Below are 20,703 nucleotides of genomic sequence, written 5' to 3'. Positions count from 1 at the left end.
AAGCCCATTCATGTGCTCATATATCAGTGTTCCAATTCAAGCAAGATCGTTGGTTTATAATATGTAAAAATGAGAACATAGCTCAGATCACATTTCTGATAAATTGAGGATGCAGTCTTATGGATGTTTATGCTGGCTGGGGCATGCTGGGAGTTGTAGGACTTTTTTCCATCTAAACATGCATAGGATTGCACCCTAAGTGTCTCATAATCCTTTCTGTTGTTTGCCACTGAAGTTAAAATCAAGTTAGCATATAAACCCTTTTTTCTGGAACATATGTTAAAATAGCTTTCATAAACTACAGAAGATTTTAGACTCAAAGCCTCTAGCTTGAAGGGGAAAGTGTCTTCATTTCATTCTTGTTTTTATTGTACGATGCCATCTTCTGGTGGCTTATTTTTGTTCTAGTTTAGAAAGTTTATTTTGAAATAAATACATTAAATTTACAGATTAATAAATTACCTTTTCATTCAATGCAGATTTTTATTTAATGTTGTTTTTTCTCTCTTGTGTAAACCTCACATTAAGGTGACCGGAGAAATTACCCTGAGGATAGAATGCCTATTTCTGCTCCATCAATACCCCGCCAACCGCCACCTGCCCCACGTGTAGAGAGGAAACCAGAATCTAAAAACGTTGATGATATACTGAAACCACCTGGACGGGAGAGCAGACCAGAGAGGGTGAGTATTGTAATTTTGACTTTCCAATCTTAGCCAACAACATGTATAAGAAATGAAGCACTTCTGCTACATTGAACGTGCAGTTTTCTGAAGCTGCTTCCCATGACTTCCAAAGTCCTTGGCAAATCTTTGAATTTCAAAAAAGAAAGCAGATTAAATGCCTACAGAGTTATTTGATAAATATGAGTGCAGTTCTGCTCTGTGCTCTGCCTAATCCCTCTCACCTTGTTTGCCACTACACTAACATGGTGTGATGGTGAGAGCAATCTTCACATAGGGACTGCCATGGCTGAGTGGCAAGGAAGGGGAGTAATTAGCCAGTCTGCCCTACTGCTCTAACCATCCCACACCCTGCCTAAGGTGCTTAATTGATTCTGTCATTGTAAAATTTAATATTGACACAGAATTCTCTCAACAGAATTATGTTAAAATATGTTAAAAACTAAGTACTGGGATCTTTTATCCATTCCTCTCAGGGAGGACTAGGATTCAGCTGGAACCTGTGAATTGAGGGCAAAGGATTGGCTTGAAGAAAGAGCAGCTTATTCTTGTGCTAATGGTTGTATCACTCCCACATCACCTTTATTCCCCAAGATCCCCCCCATATGTGCCCTATAACATCTCTACTTCCTTCGATTTGTATATGCACTGCTGACCTCCTCAAATTCCTGCTTAAAAGGTGGTCATAAGAGCATAAGAAGAGCCATGCTGGATCAGACCAATGCATTCTGCTAGTCCAGCATTCTGTTCACACAGCAGCCAACCAGCTGTCGACCAGGAACCCACAAGCAGGACACGAGCGTAACAGCACCTTCCCACCCACGTTCCCCAGGAACGGGTATACATAGGCTCACTGCCCCTGGTACTGGAGATAGCACATAGCCATCAGGACTAGTAGCCATTGATAGCCTTTTCCTCCAGGAATTTGTCTAACCCCTCTTGCAAGGTGGCCTGACTTAAGCATCCAGAACTATATAAATTATAAATAGCTTCCCTTTATTCCCTTAAGGAATTTTCCTTAAATAGTGCTAACTTACTTGGGGTATTCAAATTGAGCTCTCTCTTTGTGGGATTTTGATTGATGCAGGTGTCTGAGGAATTATGCCAAGTTAAAACTGAAATCTGGTCCCATTGTTACCATGATAACGCTAGAGTAGTGGCTTCATTTTGTGAAGCCCAAGGGGCTACAAAGACTTGAGCTGTAGCTTACCTGTTGATAGGCAGAAAATTATTTGTCTGCTACATACTCATTATTCAACTCAGTCCAGTCTTTCATTGATGTGGTCTTTGTTTTAGATTGTCATTATCATGCGAGGATTGCCGGGGAGTGGAAAGACTCATGTTGCTAAACTCATCAGGGTGAGTGGATAAATAGCAGCTTTCTTTATGTCTGTACTGAAGAGTAGGACTCAGTTGCATCGTAGTCCTAGCCATCTTTATCTATTCAGAGCCCAAAAGGAAATGAATTTTGAACATCTCCTTGGTGGAGGTAGATTTTGGAATCTAAGTTATACTGTATATTTTTATTCAAATACCTCGGGTGCCCTTTTCCAGTGTGATAGTGTACTGCAGCTGGGTTGACTGAAATGAAAAACTGAAAATAGAATGTTCTCTTACTAATTGGAGGGGGCTGTAGCTGGGGCTCTTTATTTTCCAAGATGAATTCCCTGTCACACCAGGAACGTAAGCTGTTTTCCTTCATATTTCCTTCCCAGGATAAGGAAGTCGAATGTGGAGGAGCTGCACCCAGAGTGCTCAGCCTGGATGACTATTTTATCACTGAAATAGAGAAAGAAGAGAGAGACCCAGATACAAAGAAAAGAGTGAAAAAGAAGGTGCTCTTAATGCATGTTCCAGTTGTTGGTTAAGATATTGTAACTGACTTCTCAAGGAAGTATGGATCGCAGCAGTAGGATTCATGGTCGCCACGTCAACTGTGGGATTATCCTAGCCTATAGGACCTACCGTATTATGAGCCCAAAATGTGGCGGGATATGCACTTGATTTGGTTTTCCCTCTAGACTGAATGATGATCAGGAAGCAGGAGAGATGTCAGCCATTTTCTTTTCAAGAACTTTACCTAGCAAGGTTTAGTCTGTTGGAATTTTCCAACAACTGCAGTTGGTCCACTCTCAGCGCCTGATAGATCCAAATGGGTTTCCGATGGCTCTGTGGGATTTTCCTGCTGATATGGCTGGTGTTTCTGTTCACTACCTGATCACCCTGGAATGTGAAAATAGCTTTGCGTCTCATAGGCATCCTGTCATGCTGACAAGAATCAGATAAACTCCATGATTTTCCAGGGGGCTTAGGGCAATGATATAATCTGAAACAGTAATTAGAATACAGATGAAGAAAATCTCTGAATGAGTCCAACTGAACACTGGCTAGAGCCTACTTGAAGCTGCAATGTTAGCAAAGGTAGCTTAGTTTTATGACACTGTTGCATCCACAGCAAAACCTTTCCAATAATCATGGGCCTTCTCCATCCTGGGCCCCAAGAGGATCAGGGACAGAACCCCATTGAGATGTATTTGTTTAAGCATTTTGTGGATGAGATCACTTATGTCTGGTCCAGCCTGGACTCCAGTCTGAATATAGTACTGATGTAGGGTACCCTAGAACCTTGTCTGATCACAGTTGCTTGGATGATTTTCAGTTATTCTAGCCCAAGTATGTACTGTGCGTTTAGAGACGTGCAGCCTATTATCTGCATCTTTTCCAACCTTGGCTGGTAATATCTAGCCAAGAGGATGCAGTTGGTTGGATCAAGGAGGTGGTAAATGCTTTACCAAGAGAGCAGATTGTCCCACCCAGCTGGAAAGAATAGCGAGGCCCCTCTTGAAGAAACCAACCTTAGATCCTAATGATTTTACCAATGGTAAATAGTCAGTGGTAAATCTCACTTTTTTCGAGCAGGTGATGGTGGCCAGCTGCAGGCATTTCTTAACAAGAACTGATTTGTTCAATCCATTTAGTGTGTCTTCCAGCCTGATATTTGGACTGAAATGGCTTTAACCTGTGCCAGAAGTGTGACATGGGAGCACATTCCTGTTAATTCTCCTGGTTTTGCCAGTGGCTTTCAGTACCATCAGCCATAGTAAACTTCTGGATCTTCTGTCTGCTATGGGAATCGGGGGCATCACATTCCAGTGTTTCCACTCCCATCTGGTGGGCAGATTCCAGAATGTAGTGCTGTAGGCCTCCTCTTTGGCTTCCTGGCACTTATGCCATAGGCTTCCTTAGGGCTTCACCCTTTTGCCCATGCTGATTAATACCTACATGAAGCTCCTGTGAAGACGGTACTCAGAGTTGGGTGCCATCAGTAAGCAGATAATACTCTGTGCTGGCGCTCTCTCTCTCTCCTTTCCATCTAATCCTCATTCACTATGTGCTTTACTAGGCAGTTGCTGTTAAATTGCCAGCATATGTGATTTTGTTGTTGTTCAGTCGTTAAGTCGTGTCCGACTCTTCATGACCCCATGGACCATAGCACGCCAGGCTTTCCTGTCCTCCGCTTTCTCCCGGAGCATGCTCAAGTTCATATTCATTGCATCGGTGATGCTATCTAGCCATCTCATCCTCTGCCGTCCCCTTCTCCTTTTGCCTTCAATCTTTCCCAGCATCAGGGTCATTTCCAGGGAGTTTTGTCTTCGTGGCCAAAATATTTGAGTTGGCCAAAATATTTATGTTTCAGCTTCAGTATCTGTCCCTCCAATGAGCAGTCAGGGTTGATTTCCTTTAGGATGGACTGATTTGACCTCCTTGCAGTCCAGGGGACTCGTAAGAGTCTTCTCCAGCACCACAGTTCGAAAGCATCAATTCTTCGGCGCTCAGCCTTCCTTACAGTCCAGCTCTCACAGCCATACGTTACTACTGGGAAAACCATAGCTTTGATTAGACGGACCTTTGTCGGCAAGGTGATGTCTCTGCTTCTTACTATGCCGTCTAGGTTTGCCATAGCTTTCCTCCCATGAAGCAAGCGTCTTTTAATTTCATGGCTACAGTCACCGTCTGCAGTGATCTTGGAGCCCAAGAAAATAAAATCTGTCACTGCTTCCATTTCTTCCCCTTCCATATGCCAGGAAGTGATGGGGCCAGATGCCATGATCTTAGTTGTTTTAATGTTGAGTTTCAAACCAGCTTTTGCATTCTCCTCTTTCACCCTCAACTAGAGGCTCTTTAGATCCGCTTCGCTTTCTGCCATGAGGGTGGTATCGTCTACATATCAGAGGTTGTTGAGAATTCTCCCGGCAATCTTAATTCCGACCTGAGATTCATCCAACCCGGCATTTCTCATAATGTACTCTGCATATAAGTTAAATAAGCAGGGCGACAATATGCAGCCTTGTCGTACTCCTGTCCCATTTTGAACCAATCAGTTGTTCCATGTCTGGTTCTTACTGTTGTTTCTTGACCCTCGTACAGGTTTCTCAGGAGGCAGGTAAGGTGGTCTGGTACTCCCATCACTTTCAGAATTTGCCACAGTTTGTTGTGATCCACACAATCAAAGGCTTTAGTGTAGTCAATGAAGCAGAAATAGACTTTTTTCTGGAATTCTCTTGCTTTCTCCATGATCCATTTGTTGGCCATTTGATCTCTAGTTCCTCTGCCTCTTCAAAACCCAGCTTGTACTTCCAGTAGTTCTTAGTTCACGTACTGCTAAATTTAAGCTCTTCTAGAAAGAACATTTGTTCTTCTTTTGTCTAATCTTCTCTTTTTTTTTTCTCGAGCAGATTTTGGAATATGAATATGAAGCTGATATGGAAGAGATTTACCGTGCCAGCTTGTTCAAAACCTTCAAAAAGACTTTGGATGATGGGTTTTTCCCCTTTATCATCCTTGATGCCATAAATGATAGAGTACGCCACTTCGAGCAGTTCTGGAGTGCTGCAAAAACAAAAGGGTTTGAGGTAAACATTCTCGGATAATCTCTGTAGTTATTAGCACTTCTGAAACAGACTTTCAGTACCTTTGAACCATGACCATCATTCAACACTGGGCCATAGGCAGTAAAGGCAGAGCCAAGCTTAGGTACCTGGAGGGTAGGAGGTCACTTTTGCCAGGGAGCCCCAGTAGCTGTTGACCCAAGGCTCAAGGTACTACTGAAGAACCAGAGCCCAATGGTAGAGTGTATGTTTTGCATGTCAAAGGTTCCAGGTTCAATCTTTGGTATTTCTAGATAGGGCCGGAAAGATTCCTGTCTGAAATCCTGGCAACCTGCTGTTAGTCAATGCAGACAATAGTGAGCTAGATGAACCAGTGGTCTGACGAAGGCAACTTCCTATGTTCCTATCACTGGCCTGGATTGAGACTGATATCAGTCCAAGGTTCTGGGATGCACTGAGGCAGCAGACAGGGAAGGCAATGAGCAGGTTGGAGACAAGGTGCCAGGTTAACGAATCATAAATCTAAACTAGATTGTTACCCAGGCAAAGATCCAGGTCTGACCTGGAAGCATATATAGCCAAGCCATGAGAGATAGAACAAACAGATTTTGTGGTACGCGGGGAAGCCATGCTGAAATGTAAAGAAGATAATACTGCACCCTTTCCTCTCTGCAGTGTAGAGTGGTGGCCTAACTGTGGAATTCCTTGGCAACAGAGGCCCATGTATGCACCACCCTTTCCACCTTTAGAAAGCTGAGAAAAAACACCTCAGTTCTGGCAAGCTTTGCCTTGTTCGAATGAAACTACTACTTGATGTGGCTGCTGTGATTTACTGGAAAACTGTTGTTTCATTCTTGTCTTTGATATTAATGTGTTTACAGTGGTTTGTTTTATAATGTGATTTTATTGCTATAATGAATATTGGATTTTTAGCCACTTTGAAAGTGTTGCTAGTAAAGAGGCATATAAATTCAAGAAATAACAAAAGGGCATGAACACATAGGACAGTACGCTTCCCGTTTAGCTCCAACTGATCCAGATCGTGATCATGCCTTCTTTCAGCCAGGTCTTTTCCATCTGAATTTGCATACACTACTTTTCTTTTGTCCACTGAATATATGTTGGAGAACACTTCTTACGACATGGATCACAGGTTTTTGAACACATACTGTTTTCTTTCGGCATTCTAGGTCTACTTAGCTGAAATAACTGCAGACAACCAGACTTGTTGCAAGAGAAATGTCCATGGACGTAAGCTCAAGGAAATCAATAAGGTAATTGTATAAAGATGCGGAAGCACAGAGGTCACTGAAATTTAATTTTCTCAGGGCAATCAGAATTACTTGTCCTGGGGAAAAAGCAAACCTATCTATTTTGAAGGGAGCTAAGAATGGACCTACATTCACTGTATTTATTTCACTAATCAAGTATTCTGTAAACTTCTTTCTTTTGTACCTCCTATAATCATTGAGCCCTTTTCTGGCTTGGAAATATCTATTGCTGTTGTGATACCTGTAATGTAATAATGTTGCTAATACCAACATTTAACAGACACACCTTAAAAAACTTGGGGTTAGAGATTGCTCTCTCTCTCTCATTCTCTCTCTCTCTCTCTCTCTCTCACTCACACACACACACACACACACACTTCTAATCCACCTGTACTCGAAGAAGGGTCACAGTCCTGATAAAAAACAATATTTTTCTCCTGAATAATTCATACGTTGTAGAAGCTTCTTCAGTTCCCATTTCCCATTTCCAGATGGCTGATCATTGGGAGACAGCACCCCGTCATATGATACGTTTAGATATTCGCTCTTTGCTACAAGATGCTGCTATTGAAGAGGTGAGATTTGCAAGAAGCTAACTTAAGCATATAAGTTAATTCATGGCTGAAGAAAATATGTGAAATATGCTTATTAAGGTAGAAACCAGGCATTAGTGCAGGGTTTGACTACAGATTGGACAAGTCATTATTTAGTGAAATCATACTGAAAAATATTAAAAGTCTGGAAGAATTTTTGAGTCTGTCACAGGACTTCCACAAGAGAATGGTTTAACTAAGATAAGAGTGAAAGAAACATTGTAAGATCTCTAAGAGATGAATAAAGATCATGGCTCTCTGAAAGAGATGACTGTGGGCAGAAACCAACATGGCACAAATAGAAGTCCACTTATGCAACAGGACTTTCTCCTGCTCCTCTCTCCTGCAGCCCCTTGTGCCCCTGAAAATCTGCTCTGAAGGTTCCCCCAACCCTCCAGAGCAACTTTTGAGGGCATGCAGGGGGCTGCAGGTGGGAGGGGGAATCACCCCCCTCCCAGTTCTGCTGACAACCAGTTTTGTCAGCAGAAAAGCTAGATTGGATTACACCCTGTAACTGTAGGCTTCATTCTATTCTAGTATTGTCCACTGACTTTGGATCCTCGGGAGCTTTGCTCATATACTTAGTCCATTATGGATATAAACATCAGAAAAGAGAAATGTTATGTGTAGAGTATAGTAGTTTCTTGAGTGAATCCCAAAAATTTTATATGTCATTTGAGTACATGCAACAGTATGCCTCAGTGTGTTTTATGAGTATCTGATACATAATTTCAAATGGTTTTGTATAATCCAGTAATTATGTGTTGCCTTAGGTGGAGATGGAGGATTTTGATGCAAATATTGAAGACCAGAAAGAAGAAAACAAAAAAGATGCAGAGGAAGAAGAGAGTGAATTGGTAGGAAACACATCATCCAACCCCAACAACAAATTTCTTTTATTACAGAGCCTAATATAGTTTCTGCCTGCTGTAAAATCCAACAGCTTTCCCCTAACCACTTCCGCTGCTATCATTTCCAACAGTATAAGAGCACTGGATGCATACATTTCTGTTTATGAATTTCTTAGCCATTTTTTAGATGTTTTCAGTACCATAGCTGTTTTTAGTTGAATCTAATTAAAGCCTTGGTTTGTATTTTCTATTAGCAGAAGTTATGACCTGGACAGAGCTGGCAGCATGTTCTGAGAACTCTAAAAGCTGTAGCTAGTTTGAAATGTTTTCAGGTGGGGTGGAGAGATTTTCTTTGAAATATTGAATGTAGAAAGAAACAGTTAAATTATTTGTTTCATTTTGCAGGTTTCATAAGAACTGTTTTAACTAAACTTTTTCTAATTATTAGAAATATGTCTTATAGCTCAATCCTGTGCATTCAGAAATACTCAGAAATAAGCCCTGCTATGTTCAGTGGGGCTTACTCCCAGGAATGTATGCACAGGATTGCAGCCTGAGAAGACTGGGTGGAATCCTTCATTCTCATTCAGCTGGTAAGAGAGCTGTCAGCAAAGGGCTAACTTGTTCTCCAGCTCATAAAACAGAGCTCACACACATGACATTCCTACAAGGGAAGATTCCCCTTGTTTCAGTTCTACCTTCTACTGGAGGGCAGGACTCCTTTGGAGCTCTAGCACAGAGCCAAAGCCAATTTTACTGTAATCACAGATCTCCTAGCAGGGGATAATGATCTTTGTCTTTCACTACCTTTCTCCTGAACAGCTGTAATAGGTAGATAGGTTTGGATGTGCCAACACACCCCACCCATTCTTGGATGACCATACTGCTCTTTGCAACCTCATACTCTGCTCATACCTTGATGGGGAATGGCAGGGCAGGTCCACAGACATGCTTCTTTTACTCTCTCTGGCACCCTGTCTTGCATGAAGACTGCTTTGAGAGTGGTAGCCATTTTAGGCAAAAGACAGCTCTTTTCTACTTTGTGGGAAGGGAGTCCACAGCATATCAGGGCAAGGTCTGAGGGCATGGGGACTAGTGATTTCCAGTTAGAGATCAACTGGAATCCAAATGGTAAGGGCATTCCCAAAGATATCTCAGAGTTGTTCCTCATGTCATTGCAATGCAAGTACATGGTTCTTTTTTCAGATTCTTCAAGAGAGCAGAAGCCAAAGACCCAGCTAGGGTTAGGCTCCCCTGCAATCTAGTTTTAAAAACCCTCTAAATTCTGACTTAACGTACTGTGGAAATCTGATGTTGCTATTGGGCCTCCATTTGAGCCCTATCCTCTAAGGAGATAGCTCTCAAAGATGGGAATGAAATGCTTGGAGACAGGAAGGATTGGTCACAACTGCCTGTGGAAGGGCCTGAATAACCTCACCTAGGCAGAGCTGGCTACAGTTTTCTGCCTGCTCCATCTTAACCAGTGAGATAATCTGGAGAAACATATGGCTTAAACATTGGAATATAAGGTTCAGATCCAAGTCCAGCCACCACACCATTCCTAGGGAAATAGTCTGCAAAATCCTGGTAGAGTGGAGAAGGGAGGGGAAGGTTCCTCTTCCCTTTTGCGCCAAATGAGCAGACTGCAGATCTTACAACTTCAAGGAAACTAGAGGACCCAAGCCTGCTTGATCAAGAAACTGGCAACGTGGTAGTTGATAGGCTCTTCTGTCCAACAAAGACAACAAGAAAAGCAAGAAAAAAGCCGATAACAGCCTGACACAAGGCCCCTGCCACTGATGGATGGGTTGTGGCCACAGTCCTACTACATATGGGAGTCCATAATCTTCAACTACAATGTCCTTGAGAAAGTACAGCTGCGTTGTGCTCTGGAGCAAGCCACTGTGCCATGAGACAGATTTGTTGTCTTTCTTCCAACTAGGTCAAGCCAATGCCATCAGACAGTTCTTGTTACCGCTGCTTATTTCTTGGACATAGGAGCCCTCAAGGAATTTCCACCACTCTAAGGGTCTAATCCTCCCCTGTGGGCTTTCAAAATAAATTCAGCCTGGAAACCACTTTCTAGATTTCAGGTTCCTGAACCAAAAAAGAATTCTGAACTGTTATTAGCAGGTTGTGGGGGCGTGGGGGGATTGTGAATTATGAGGACACAGAAAAGTTTCAGCACCCTAAAATCACCTAATTTTATTCATGGTACGTACTTCATTATACGTTAGTATACTAGTATTCATTGCTGTTTATCCCCATTAGTAAGGTTTTGTACCAAAATGGACTATTGGACAAACCTCCCACTGAGGGGGAGCTTGGAACTCTGAAAATGTATATGCATGGTGAAGTCTGGGATAATATATTCCAAACCTGCACACCAAGGGAGAAGATATGACTTTGACTTGACATGCATAGAGTACTCAGTATTTTCCTCAGAAGGTGCAAGGACATCAAATGCTCAAAGCCTCCTGTGTATAAGTGTGCATATCCAGTGTCATCAGATGGATTGGGGAATACAGAGGTTTTTTCATATCTCAGGGATGTTGCCTCTGTCAGGACAGCGGCATATTCCATAGAGTTTCCCACGAATGCCATTGTGGATATTAAGTGGATATTAATGAGAAACAACAGATGGGCTGGAGGAGAGCAGCTATTAAAAACCCATACAAACACAGTGTGTACTGTTAAGCTAAGATCTAGATTTATTGAGAGCAATTCACAAATATGTAACCATCAGGGCATCTGGTGGAGTCTTCTGGGAGTTGTCTGCTGACCCAGCAAAGGACAGGGTGAGGATCGACCTGGAGGTATTCATGACTTCTGAAGCATTTTCAGAGTGTCAGATGGATAGATAAACACCAAAGCTTGCTAGCTTAACACCTATATTCACAAACTTGGTAAAGAAGGGTCACTAGACCTTTTCCACCAACAGTGATTAACCAGGCATATTGGAGAGAAATTTAATAATCTTTCCTCTAATTTGGGTAGGTTTTGGTTAGGATGTTATGGAACATAGAGGGCTTATTATGAGAATCATTTCCTGATACCTACCTCCACATGTTAATGGTTTTGGAATTTCATAAGACGAGCCATGCTGGAACAGAACAAGGATTCATCTAGTCCAGCATTCTGTTCACACAGTGGCCAGCCAGCTGCCCACAGGAAACCCACAAGCAGGACTTGAGTACAGCAGCACCCTCCTGCCCATGTGGTGTACATAGGCATACTGCCTCTGATACTGGAGGTAGCATATAGCCATCAGGACTAGTAGTCGTTGATAGCTTTATCCTCCATGGATCTCAGTCTACTGGAGCCACTTCCTCGTGTCATGGAGATTTTGTTATAGAGCATAATTTCTGCTGTGCTCTTCCATCTCTCTGAGAAGATGAATTTTGCTTTATAAGATGGTCCCTTTGTACCATAATGGCTGGGCCCTAGTCCTAGCTACTAAAGTAGACTGAAGATGGAGTATATATATTCGGCAGTGACTTGACTTTTTCCAACCATATTTGTAACGTACTACAAAGTAGGTGCTGAAGCTACATCAGATTGCTTTGGAGAAGAATGCTACGAGCACTGCAGGATGTGGCGTTATTCCCAGTATGATGGTCTATCCCTGGACTGTAGGTACTGTTGCTGTACATCCACTTGTTGGCTGCTCTCCTGCCATTTGAACTAGAAAGGGAAGCCGGACTTTCTGTGAGGTTATTTTCTGTTCAGCGGGTAGAAGACCAGTCAGGCTCAGCCTTGTGACTACAAAGGCCTCCCAGCGATATCCTTTTATTCTGTCAACTCTCCCGCCCCCTTTTTCTGGTTTTCTCGCCTAGAGAATGGCTAAAAGTTTTATTATACAATTCTAGAAGTTGGAACCTTTTCTCCAGTGTGCTGACATTATACCCTTGATTTGGGCAGGAATTGCTATGTTGGTGGCCATGACCATTCAGGTAAATGAAATTTAAAGAATAAAAATGTAAGGCTTATTTAAGTTTTAAAAAAACATAGAATGGCCCTTCTCCATTAGTTTGAATGCAATGTTTCATTCTTTTACATTTTGCACGAAGTCCTAGCTTAACTGTTTTACATTACAATCATGTACCTCCCACTTGAGAAGTGAGTGGATGTGATGGATAAATTAAGCGTCTAGAGAGGAAATATAATCAAGAAGTTATAAAAACCAAATATGCTCAGAAAAAGTGGGATGTACTTTAGAAAAAGAACATATATGAACCAAGTACGTTTAGAGACTCCATCCAAAGACCTTTCACTGTATGTACAGGAACATAGTCTGCTTACTACAACCGTTGATTGACTTTTGCCACAGGGTTTTGTTTTTGAGAATTGTGTGAGCATGTGAGAGATGGACTAAAGTAATCAACTGTAGTATATACAAAAAATAGTCTGATGTGCAGGAGATAAGAGAACTGACTTTTATAATGAAAAGTAGCTCATGTACAAATACATGGAACAACAAACAACTCACTGTTGTATGTCACAACTAGAGAATAGGCCAAGAGGCTGAATAGAACTCTTCAGTTGACCTTTGTTGGTGTGACAGTAGTTTCTTGTGTTCCACTTAATTATTTTAATTAAAACAATTTGAGGCTATCTTTAAGTGTGGAACCCTCTCAAGCTGGTGTACAAGATTAAAAAAAAGTACAGAATGGATACAATAAAAACAGAAATTGCCAATAAAACCAACAGCCAAAAGCACTATGGGAAGTCCAGCAAAAACAGGTGGGTCTTCAAAGCTTTCTTGAAGACCTGCAAAGAAGGGCCTGACAAACCTCCAATGGAAGCTGATTCCAAAGATGCAGGGCCACCACTGAGAATGCTGACTCCCTTATACTCACCATCCTAACCGCCCTTGGCGGTAGTCAAGTGAGAAGGACTTCTGTTGATGACCTCAGTATGCAGGCAGTCTGGTATGGGAGAAAGCAGTCCTTCAAGTAAGTTGGGTCCAACCCATTTAAGCGTTTAAAGGTTAAAACCAGCACTTTAAATTGGGCTCAGAAATGCTAGTTGCAGCCAGTGCAACTAGCATATCTGTGTTGCATAAGCCAATCACTTGGCCCCCACCAATATCTGGGAGCTTGTAGTCTGCACCAGCTGAAGTTTCCAGAGTGTCTTCAAAGCAGCCCCATGTACATAGCATTATAGCAGTTCCGCCTGGATATCACTAGAGCAAGAATAACCGAGGCAAGATCATCCCTCTGCAGTTAGGGTCGCAGCTGACTTACTAGCCTAACCTGGTAAGAAGTACTTCTGGCTACCACTGTCACCTGAATTTCCCTAATTACAACTGAGTCCAGGAGCACATCCAAAATGTGCACGTGTTCCTTCACAGGGAGTGCAACCCCATCTAGGACCAGATGTAATTCTCTATCCAGATTAGTCAGTTCCCCTACCCGGAATACTTCCCTCTTGTCTGGATTAAGTCTCAGCTTGTTTGCCCTCATCCATCCAAAACTGCCTCCTGGCACCAGTTCTGGAGTTCAACAGCCTCCCTAGGATCATTAGATGGAAACAAGAGGTGGAGCTGAGTGTCATCCATATAGTGATGGCACTTCAGCCCAAACCTCCAAATGACTCCTCCAAATGGTTTCATGTAGATGTTGAAAAGCATACGGGACACGATAGAACGTTGCGGCAGGCCAGTGGTCATGGGATGGAGCAGAAGTCCCCAAGTACCACGTTCTGTTCATCCAGGAAGGACTGGAACCACGGTAACACCATCCCTCCTATGCTTAACCCAAATAAGCATTTCAGAAGGATACCATGGTTGATGGTATCGAAAGCCACTTGGAAGTCCAGGAGAACAGCAGGGTCACACTCTCTCCCTTCCATTCTCCGGTGTAAGTCATCTGCTAAGGCAGCCCAAGTCTGTTTCTGTCTGAAAACTAGGCCGGGAGCTGGATTGGAATGGATCCCGATAGTATCATCCAACATGACTTGGAGTTGAGAAGCCACCACACATTCAAGGACCTTGCCCCAAAATGACGAAATTGACACTACACAGTAATTACTGGAAACCAATTGAACTAAGCAAGGTTTTTTCAATAGTATCTTCACTATTGCTTTCTTTAAGTTAACAGGGACCATCCCTTCCTTCAAGGAGGCATTAATCACCTCCAGGGTCCAAATACCCAGCCCAGTTCTGGCTGATTTCACAAGCCAGGATGGGCAAGGGTCCAGAGAGCAAGTGGTGGGCCTCAATTCTCCAAAAAGCTTGTCTGCTTCCTCAGGCTGTACAAGCTGGAAGATACTCATGCTAACATGACTAGATGGTATTCTGGTCACATCCTGTGCCAACTCTGTTAAAACAATGGCATCTAAATCGGCACAGATACAAGCGACTTCCTTTGCAAAATGTGCAGCAAATTGATCACAGCGGGCTTTTGAGGACTCAAGTTGTGTTTCCCAAGGCATACTCGAAGAATGCCTTTCACCATGCAAAGGAGCTCTGCTGGGCAACATGGAGCAGACACAACCGTGGTAGAACAATACAATTTCTTCGCCACCATCACCGCCACAGAATAAGATTTAAGATGGATTCTTAACTGTTCAGTCATACTCATTACAAGTATTTCACCATTTGCGCTCTAATTGCAGACCTGTCACATCATTGCCCTCTGTTCCACAGAATCCACAAGGCTGATGTGGCTCCATGACTGGGTCAAGAACATTTGGGAGCAATCGAATCAAGGGCCTGGGTCAGACCTCAGCAAACCCTTTGGATTCATCAGCCTTCTGGGGCAAATCACAAATCCAGTCTACCACCCTGATGGAGGTTACAGGCAGCTCGAAGGTCAAAAATGATGAGATAATGATATGTCCATGCCAACAGAGTCATTTCTGGCTCCCCAGCCACATATCCTTATCCCCTAGTCCAGTACAGAAAACCAAATCTAAGATATGTCCTGCCACATGCATTGGGCCAGATATTACCCGAGAGAGGTTGACATGGAGGCCATGAAATCCTGAGCTGCCCCTGTCAAGGCAGCTTTGGCATGAATATTAAAGTCTCCCAAAACCAACAACCTTGGGGCCCTCAATACCAAACTTGAGACCACCTATATCAGCTCAGTCTAATCCTGTCTCCAGATCTCAATATCAGGTATAGGCATTTAAAGCTGTCTGACTGCTGTACTGGGTACCCAGTGAGGGAGATGGATTCCCTATAGACCAGAGCTACCCCTTCTGCCTGCCCCTTGAGCGAGCTTGGTGCTACACTGCAAACCCTGGTGGTCACATCTGGGAAACATTGACCACACCCCCTAATCCAACCAGATCTCAGTGATACCAGCTAGGTTGGCATGTTCTTCCAGAATTAGGTCCAAACTAATGCATCCTTTTCCATTAACCAGCCTGTTTTTCACCAGCAGCTCCTGCAGGTGCAAGGTGCAAGAAGCCCCCAACATTACTAAGGCTGGGAGGCAAAACCGGAAGAAGAAACAGCACAGAGGTGTCTCAGTCACCTTCCCCAATGGCATTGTCTCCCATCACCATGACACCTTCTGCCAATGCACTATGCTTATACCAGCCCTCACCTCTGGAACACATAACAGGCTTCAGTCAAAGACCCACAAACTGCAGTAACTCAACCCACAGCCAAGTTCCTGGCAACACCCTGTCCACACTGGGATGGAAATATATCCCCTCTCTCCTGAACAGAAGTTTCTTCACCGCCTTAGGTAGGGCTTAATGTTCTGAGATCAGCTGTGGGCACTCTGCCAGTTTTTACCTCTCCCATTCCTCACCCATGGAAAGGCAAATCACTGTCTGCTCTCCCACCTGGCTGAAAACCTTTATGCTCTCACTCTCTGACTTCTGCCAGAAGTTCACGCCTACAGTGAGCTGCAAGCTTTAAGAAAGGTACCTGGGAGCAGAAGAACCAGAAGAAAAAGCACACAGTCAGACACTACGTGAAAACAAATCTGCAACCCTCCCTGCACTTCTCCTATCTCTTCAGGAGGGGTTTGAAGCTACTGTTTAAATGGAACACAGTTTGGCACAGGTTAGCACAGGTTTAAATGGAACATAGGTCTGGCAGTAGTACTCAGACCACTTATATATTAAGTAATCCCACTGAAATAATTTTGACAATAGCTTGGATCCAAAGGTGCCTTTACATGAGCAAAATACACAGCAAAGTACAAAGGACAGGGATTACAATTTTTCACCCATTCTCCCTTCTCACAGCAGCACCCATGCCACATCCCAACCCTCAGAAGTTGCTTTTCAGGGTGAGCTGAGGGCTGCCAGGAGTGGGGAGAACATCTTTTTGTGAGCAGAACTCACAGGTTAGGATCAAAGCCACTGAACATTAGGAAAGCTAGGATCAAAGCCACTGAGAATAGTTTGAAGAAATTCAGCTATCTGAACCAATAGCTAATACCTGAAACCTATTCTAACTATATAGGGCTATCATACAAATGTTTGATTTTTTGCTTTTCATTTTCACAATCAAAATTACCCCAGTGGTCTTAGCCTAGCTCTACTGGATTCCTGGTATTCTTTATAAATACTTGTTGGGCTTGATTACTTGAATGCACTAACTAGGAAGCAAGCCCCATTGCACACAATGGTATATACTTCCAGCCACACATATGTAAGATTGCACTGAAATTGTAACATTCTTATTGTATTGGCAGAACATATGTATAACAGTGTTCTATTAAAAAGTCTCCAACAGTTCAGTCCCATGCATAATTACCCACTGAGTTCAGTGGGACTTACAGGTAAGTGAATATAGGATTCCAACCTTAAATATTGAACAGATACCCCTTCATACTAGAAGCATTTACTCACACACCAATGTTTCTATAAAAAGCATCAGGATTCTAGAAAGGGTGATGTTGCAGGTTATGCAGTATATTCAACGGCATGTCTTTCTGCAGTTGTATTTTTCTGATTTACAATACTACCTGTTAATTATATCATAAAATATAATGTTCAAAAGAAAAATAGAATAGGAATGGAAATACCTTAAAAGTATTTTAAACTTGTTTATATAAGGTGCTCATGAAACTTTTTAGGAAGGGGCTGAGTTTATTCCTTTTAAATTAAGATTCTGTTCCTAACATTCTTTTTGCATACGCAGACAGCAGTTTTATAGTATTCTTTATAACAGAGTTGAGGGCTAAATTACACATTGCATGGAGCTCTGTATAAGTTTCCCCTGGCTTCCCCCACCACCACCTTGTTTCAACTGTATTGGGGGCTATTTGGAGAGGAAAGAGTTAAGCAGCCCTCCGCCATCCTTTCTCCACTCCTGACTGCAGCCTCCAGTGTTCTGCTTTGGATTTAAAAAATCCAACATGTAGTTTAGGAGTTGAGTGCAAATGAATACACTCTCATGAAGACAAAGGATGTAAACCCTAATATACTTGCCAAATTCAAAATTATTAAATTGATTTGTATAGACTACACATTAATTTCAGAAAACCGTCAAAGCCAACAATGGTGAGCATACTAGGGAGTAATACATACAGGAAAAAACAAGGGGTAACAGAATCACCTGATGCTGCAGGTCTTCCTAAAAAGCCAGGTTTTTGACTAGCTTCTGTAGGCATACAGTATCAGGGCCAGGTAGTCCTTACTGGGGAAGGTATAGGGTTGAAGACTCTACTAGAAAGGCCCTGCTCCTAATGGACAACTGCCAGACTTCAGTCATTGAGAGCGCTCAGAGCAGGACCTCAAATGTTGAACAGAGCACTGCAGGGGATACATAGAAGAGAAGGTGTTCCTTCAGATACCCAAGTCTTGGGCTGTGTGGAACTTTAAGGGTAAAAATCAACACCTTCAATTGAACCCAGAAACCAACAGCCAGCCAGTGCAGAGCAGAGCAATTCTTGAGTAATATGCTCTGACTGGCCAGTTCTTGCCAGCAATCTAGCAGTGGCATTTTGCATCAGAATTTCTAGGCGCCTTTCAAGGTCAGCCCTACATTAAGTGTGTTAAAGTAGTCAATTCTGGAGGTTAGTAGAGAATGAATGATTCTGGCTAGGTGAGAATTTTCCAGCAAACTGTTCAGTTGATATACTAGCCTAAACTGCTAAAAGATGTTCTTAGTGACTGTTGCCACCCAAGCCTATAAAAGCATTGTTGGATCAAGGAGCGCACTCTTAAGCTACGAACCTGATTATTCAAAGGGAGTACAAATCACATCCAAATGGATTTTACACCTCTTTCTAGGTTAGGCAGTCTGCCAACCAACAGTATTTCCATCTTATGTGGATTATGTTAAATATTGTTCAAATTCAGTTGAGACAATAGTTCTGTTCACATAAAGTACATGAACCAAAGACTGAATTATAATAGGGTTGTACTTTCATTATTAGAAACTTTCACCCTGGTCCAGTTATGGTCCATCTATGTGTGTCCCTGGCCAGAAGGGCAGTGGTGCACCCAAACAGCTGCTGCTCTCGCTATACTGTTTTCGACTCAACAGCCAAGGTGGCGTGCGCGTCACCTTTTCCACAAAGCTGAAATTGTGGGCGGGTTCACATGTCACTTTAAGCCATGGTGTTTTATAAGCTACTCACAGTATTTGGAAAATAAGCTACTGTGAGCCCTCAAATGATCGGACAAATAAGCTACACCAGTACTTCCCCCCCCCTTTGTCCCTCCTCCCTCTGTAGTCCTCCCACCCGGCTGGGATGGTATCCCAGCTTCCTTTGCGCTGGATACCATTCCCCACCAACCCTCACACCTCAGCTACATCACGTTCCTCTCTCCGATTGGCCGGCTGCGTGCTAGAGAGCATCTTCTTCTGTCTCTGCCTTGTTGGAACTCATCTCATCCTGGCATCGATCTTTACCCACTTCCCAGTACCCTCGCCACTATCACCCCAACCAACCCGCAGTGCTCCCCACCTCTCCTTGCACCGCCCTTTCCCCCTGCCTGCGCGCACCAAAAAGGGAATGGCAGCTCTATACCCTTAAAAGTTTGCAGGAACGGGACAAAATTTCATACACAGGTTCCCCTCGTAGGGAGGCACCCAATGCACAACCAAAACCCTGTGTGATTACAAACACATGTGAGTAAAAACATGTTTGCACCAAAAAGGGGTGGCGGTGGCTCTAAACTCTTGGACGTTTGCAGGAAGGGACAAAATTTCATACACAGGTTCCCACTGTGGGGAGGTACCCAAGGCAGAACTAAAACTCTGCACAGCTGTGCCTCTCCATGGGAAACATGGGGTTTGACACTTTGGAAGTTTGCAGAGCACACCACCAGGAGAGGAGTAAGGGTGGATACAGGCGGAGAGTACAATATGTTGCTAGACAGATCTCAGAAACAGTGATCACCCTAGAGAAGCAGAGCAGTGGCAGTGGTTTTGCCAGGCGGCTCTGTGGGTGATCTGTTTAAACCACTCTGGAGCACCAGACAACACAATAAGCCCTGATGGGTAAAATGGACCTCACTGCAGACCATCAGGGTGGCTTATTTTTGTTAAATAAACCACTGTGGTTTGGGAAAACTGCTTGCAGATGACACAATAAACCATCATGGTTAATTAAGAAAAAAACATTGTGGCTTAATCATGTTGTGCGAACCTAGCCTGAGTCATCACATGTTCAGGAAGAGGAGCAAGAGCTGGACTCAGTCCCCATTTGCTGTCAAATAGCCGATTGGTGAGATTTCATCTTTTTTTAAAAGCCAATTACTCATGCACTTCTGGCCACTTTCTGTGTGCTGTGCTGGATCAGAGCCAGGCCCAGCTATGCTTGCACATTACACTTGGCACTGGTAATTGTAGCTATCACTTGATAACTTGAACATGTGAGACTCCCATCACGAAATATTTGCTATCATCTGAAGTGGGCTAGACTGGTAAATGATTTAAAACGAGTTACACACTCAGCTCTTATGTTCACTAATACATGTCCTTTGTGCATATTCTTTCTTAATTCTTTAACACAAATACGTGGTGTAGTCTGAACATGAGTTTCAAAAATCCATACTATCAAGATAGCTACTGCAGAATAATTATTTGAACCTATATTTGTAGGAAATCCTCTGGGCAGAATGCAAAGAACAATGGGTACGATCTGAAAAGCTCTGGTGTGCCTGTGGAAACACTTGGGCATGATGAGCGTGGGTCTCTTTGAATGCTGGCAGTGTACTGAGGGTCTCGGTTTGCAACTGGAATGCAAAGTTCACGCCACGTTGAGAGAGATGTGATACATATTTGTACCACTGTTGCTATACACTGATCCAAGAGCCCTGTACTTACTGAGAGTTGTATTCTTGCACTAGGTGCAAAGTGAATATGAAAATTTGCATTATTTTGTTTTTTCAAATATTTTCTCTCATTTCACAGTTCAGACTGAGTTTGTTCTAAGGAAATGTTTGCAGTATAATGCTGTTGCAAGTTTAAATGTGTGTTATGTCTTCTATATCTC

General features: G+C 43.0%; 1 protein-coding gene across 4 annotated transcripts in view; it reads left to right on the top strand.

Annotated features, from left to right (window-relative positions):
- Window positions 1–20,703, top strand: part of YLPM1 (YLP motif containing 1) — a 71,191-nt gene that overhangs the window by 40,393 nt on the left and 10,095 nt on the right. For all 4 annotated transcript variants that reach the window (XR_014788923.1, XM_084842331.1, XM_084842322.1 and 1 more), the window contains 7 exons: window positions 529–683; window positions 1,980–2,042; window positions 2,399–2,518; window positions 5,420–5,596; window positions 6,763–6,846; window positions 7,335–7,418; window positions 8,210–8,293. Coding sequence is in view for 3 of the 4 variants with exons in the window: in XM_084842331.1 (XP_084698457.1) it covers window positions 529–683; window positions 1,980–2,042; window positions 2,399–2,518; window positions 5,420–5,596; window positions 6,763–6,846; window positions 7,335–7,418; window positions 8,210–8,293 (767 nt within the window). In the remaining variant the exon portion in view is untranslated. The remainder of the gene's footprint in view (window positions 1–528; window positions 684–1,979; window positions 2,043–2,398; window positions 2,519–5,419; window positions 5,597–6,762; window positions 6,847–7,334; window positions 7,419–8,209; window positions 8,294–20,703) is intronic.

This window comes from Heloderma suspectum, chromosome 1 (genome assembly GCF_057233095.1).
Source record: "Heloderma suspectum isolate Gila_16-S chromosome 1, 16-S_ref, whole genome shotgun sequence".
Taxonomy (NCBI): Eukaryota; Metazoa; Chordata; class Lepidosauria; order Squamata; family Helodermatidae; genus Heloderma; species Heloderma suspectum.
This window is presented reverse-complemented; position numbering and strand designations above follow the sequence as displayed.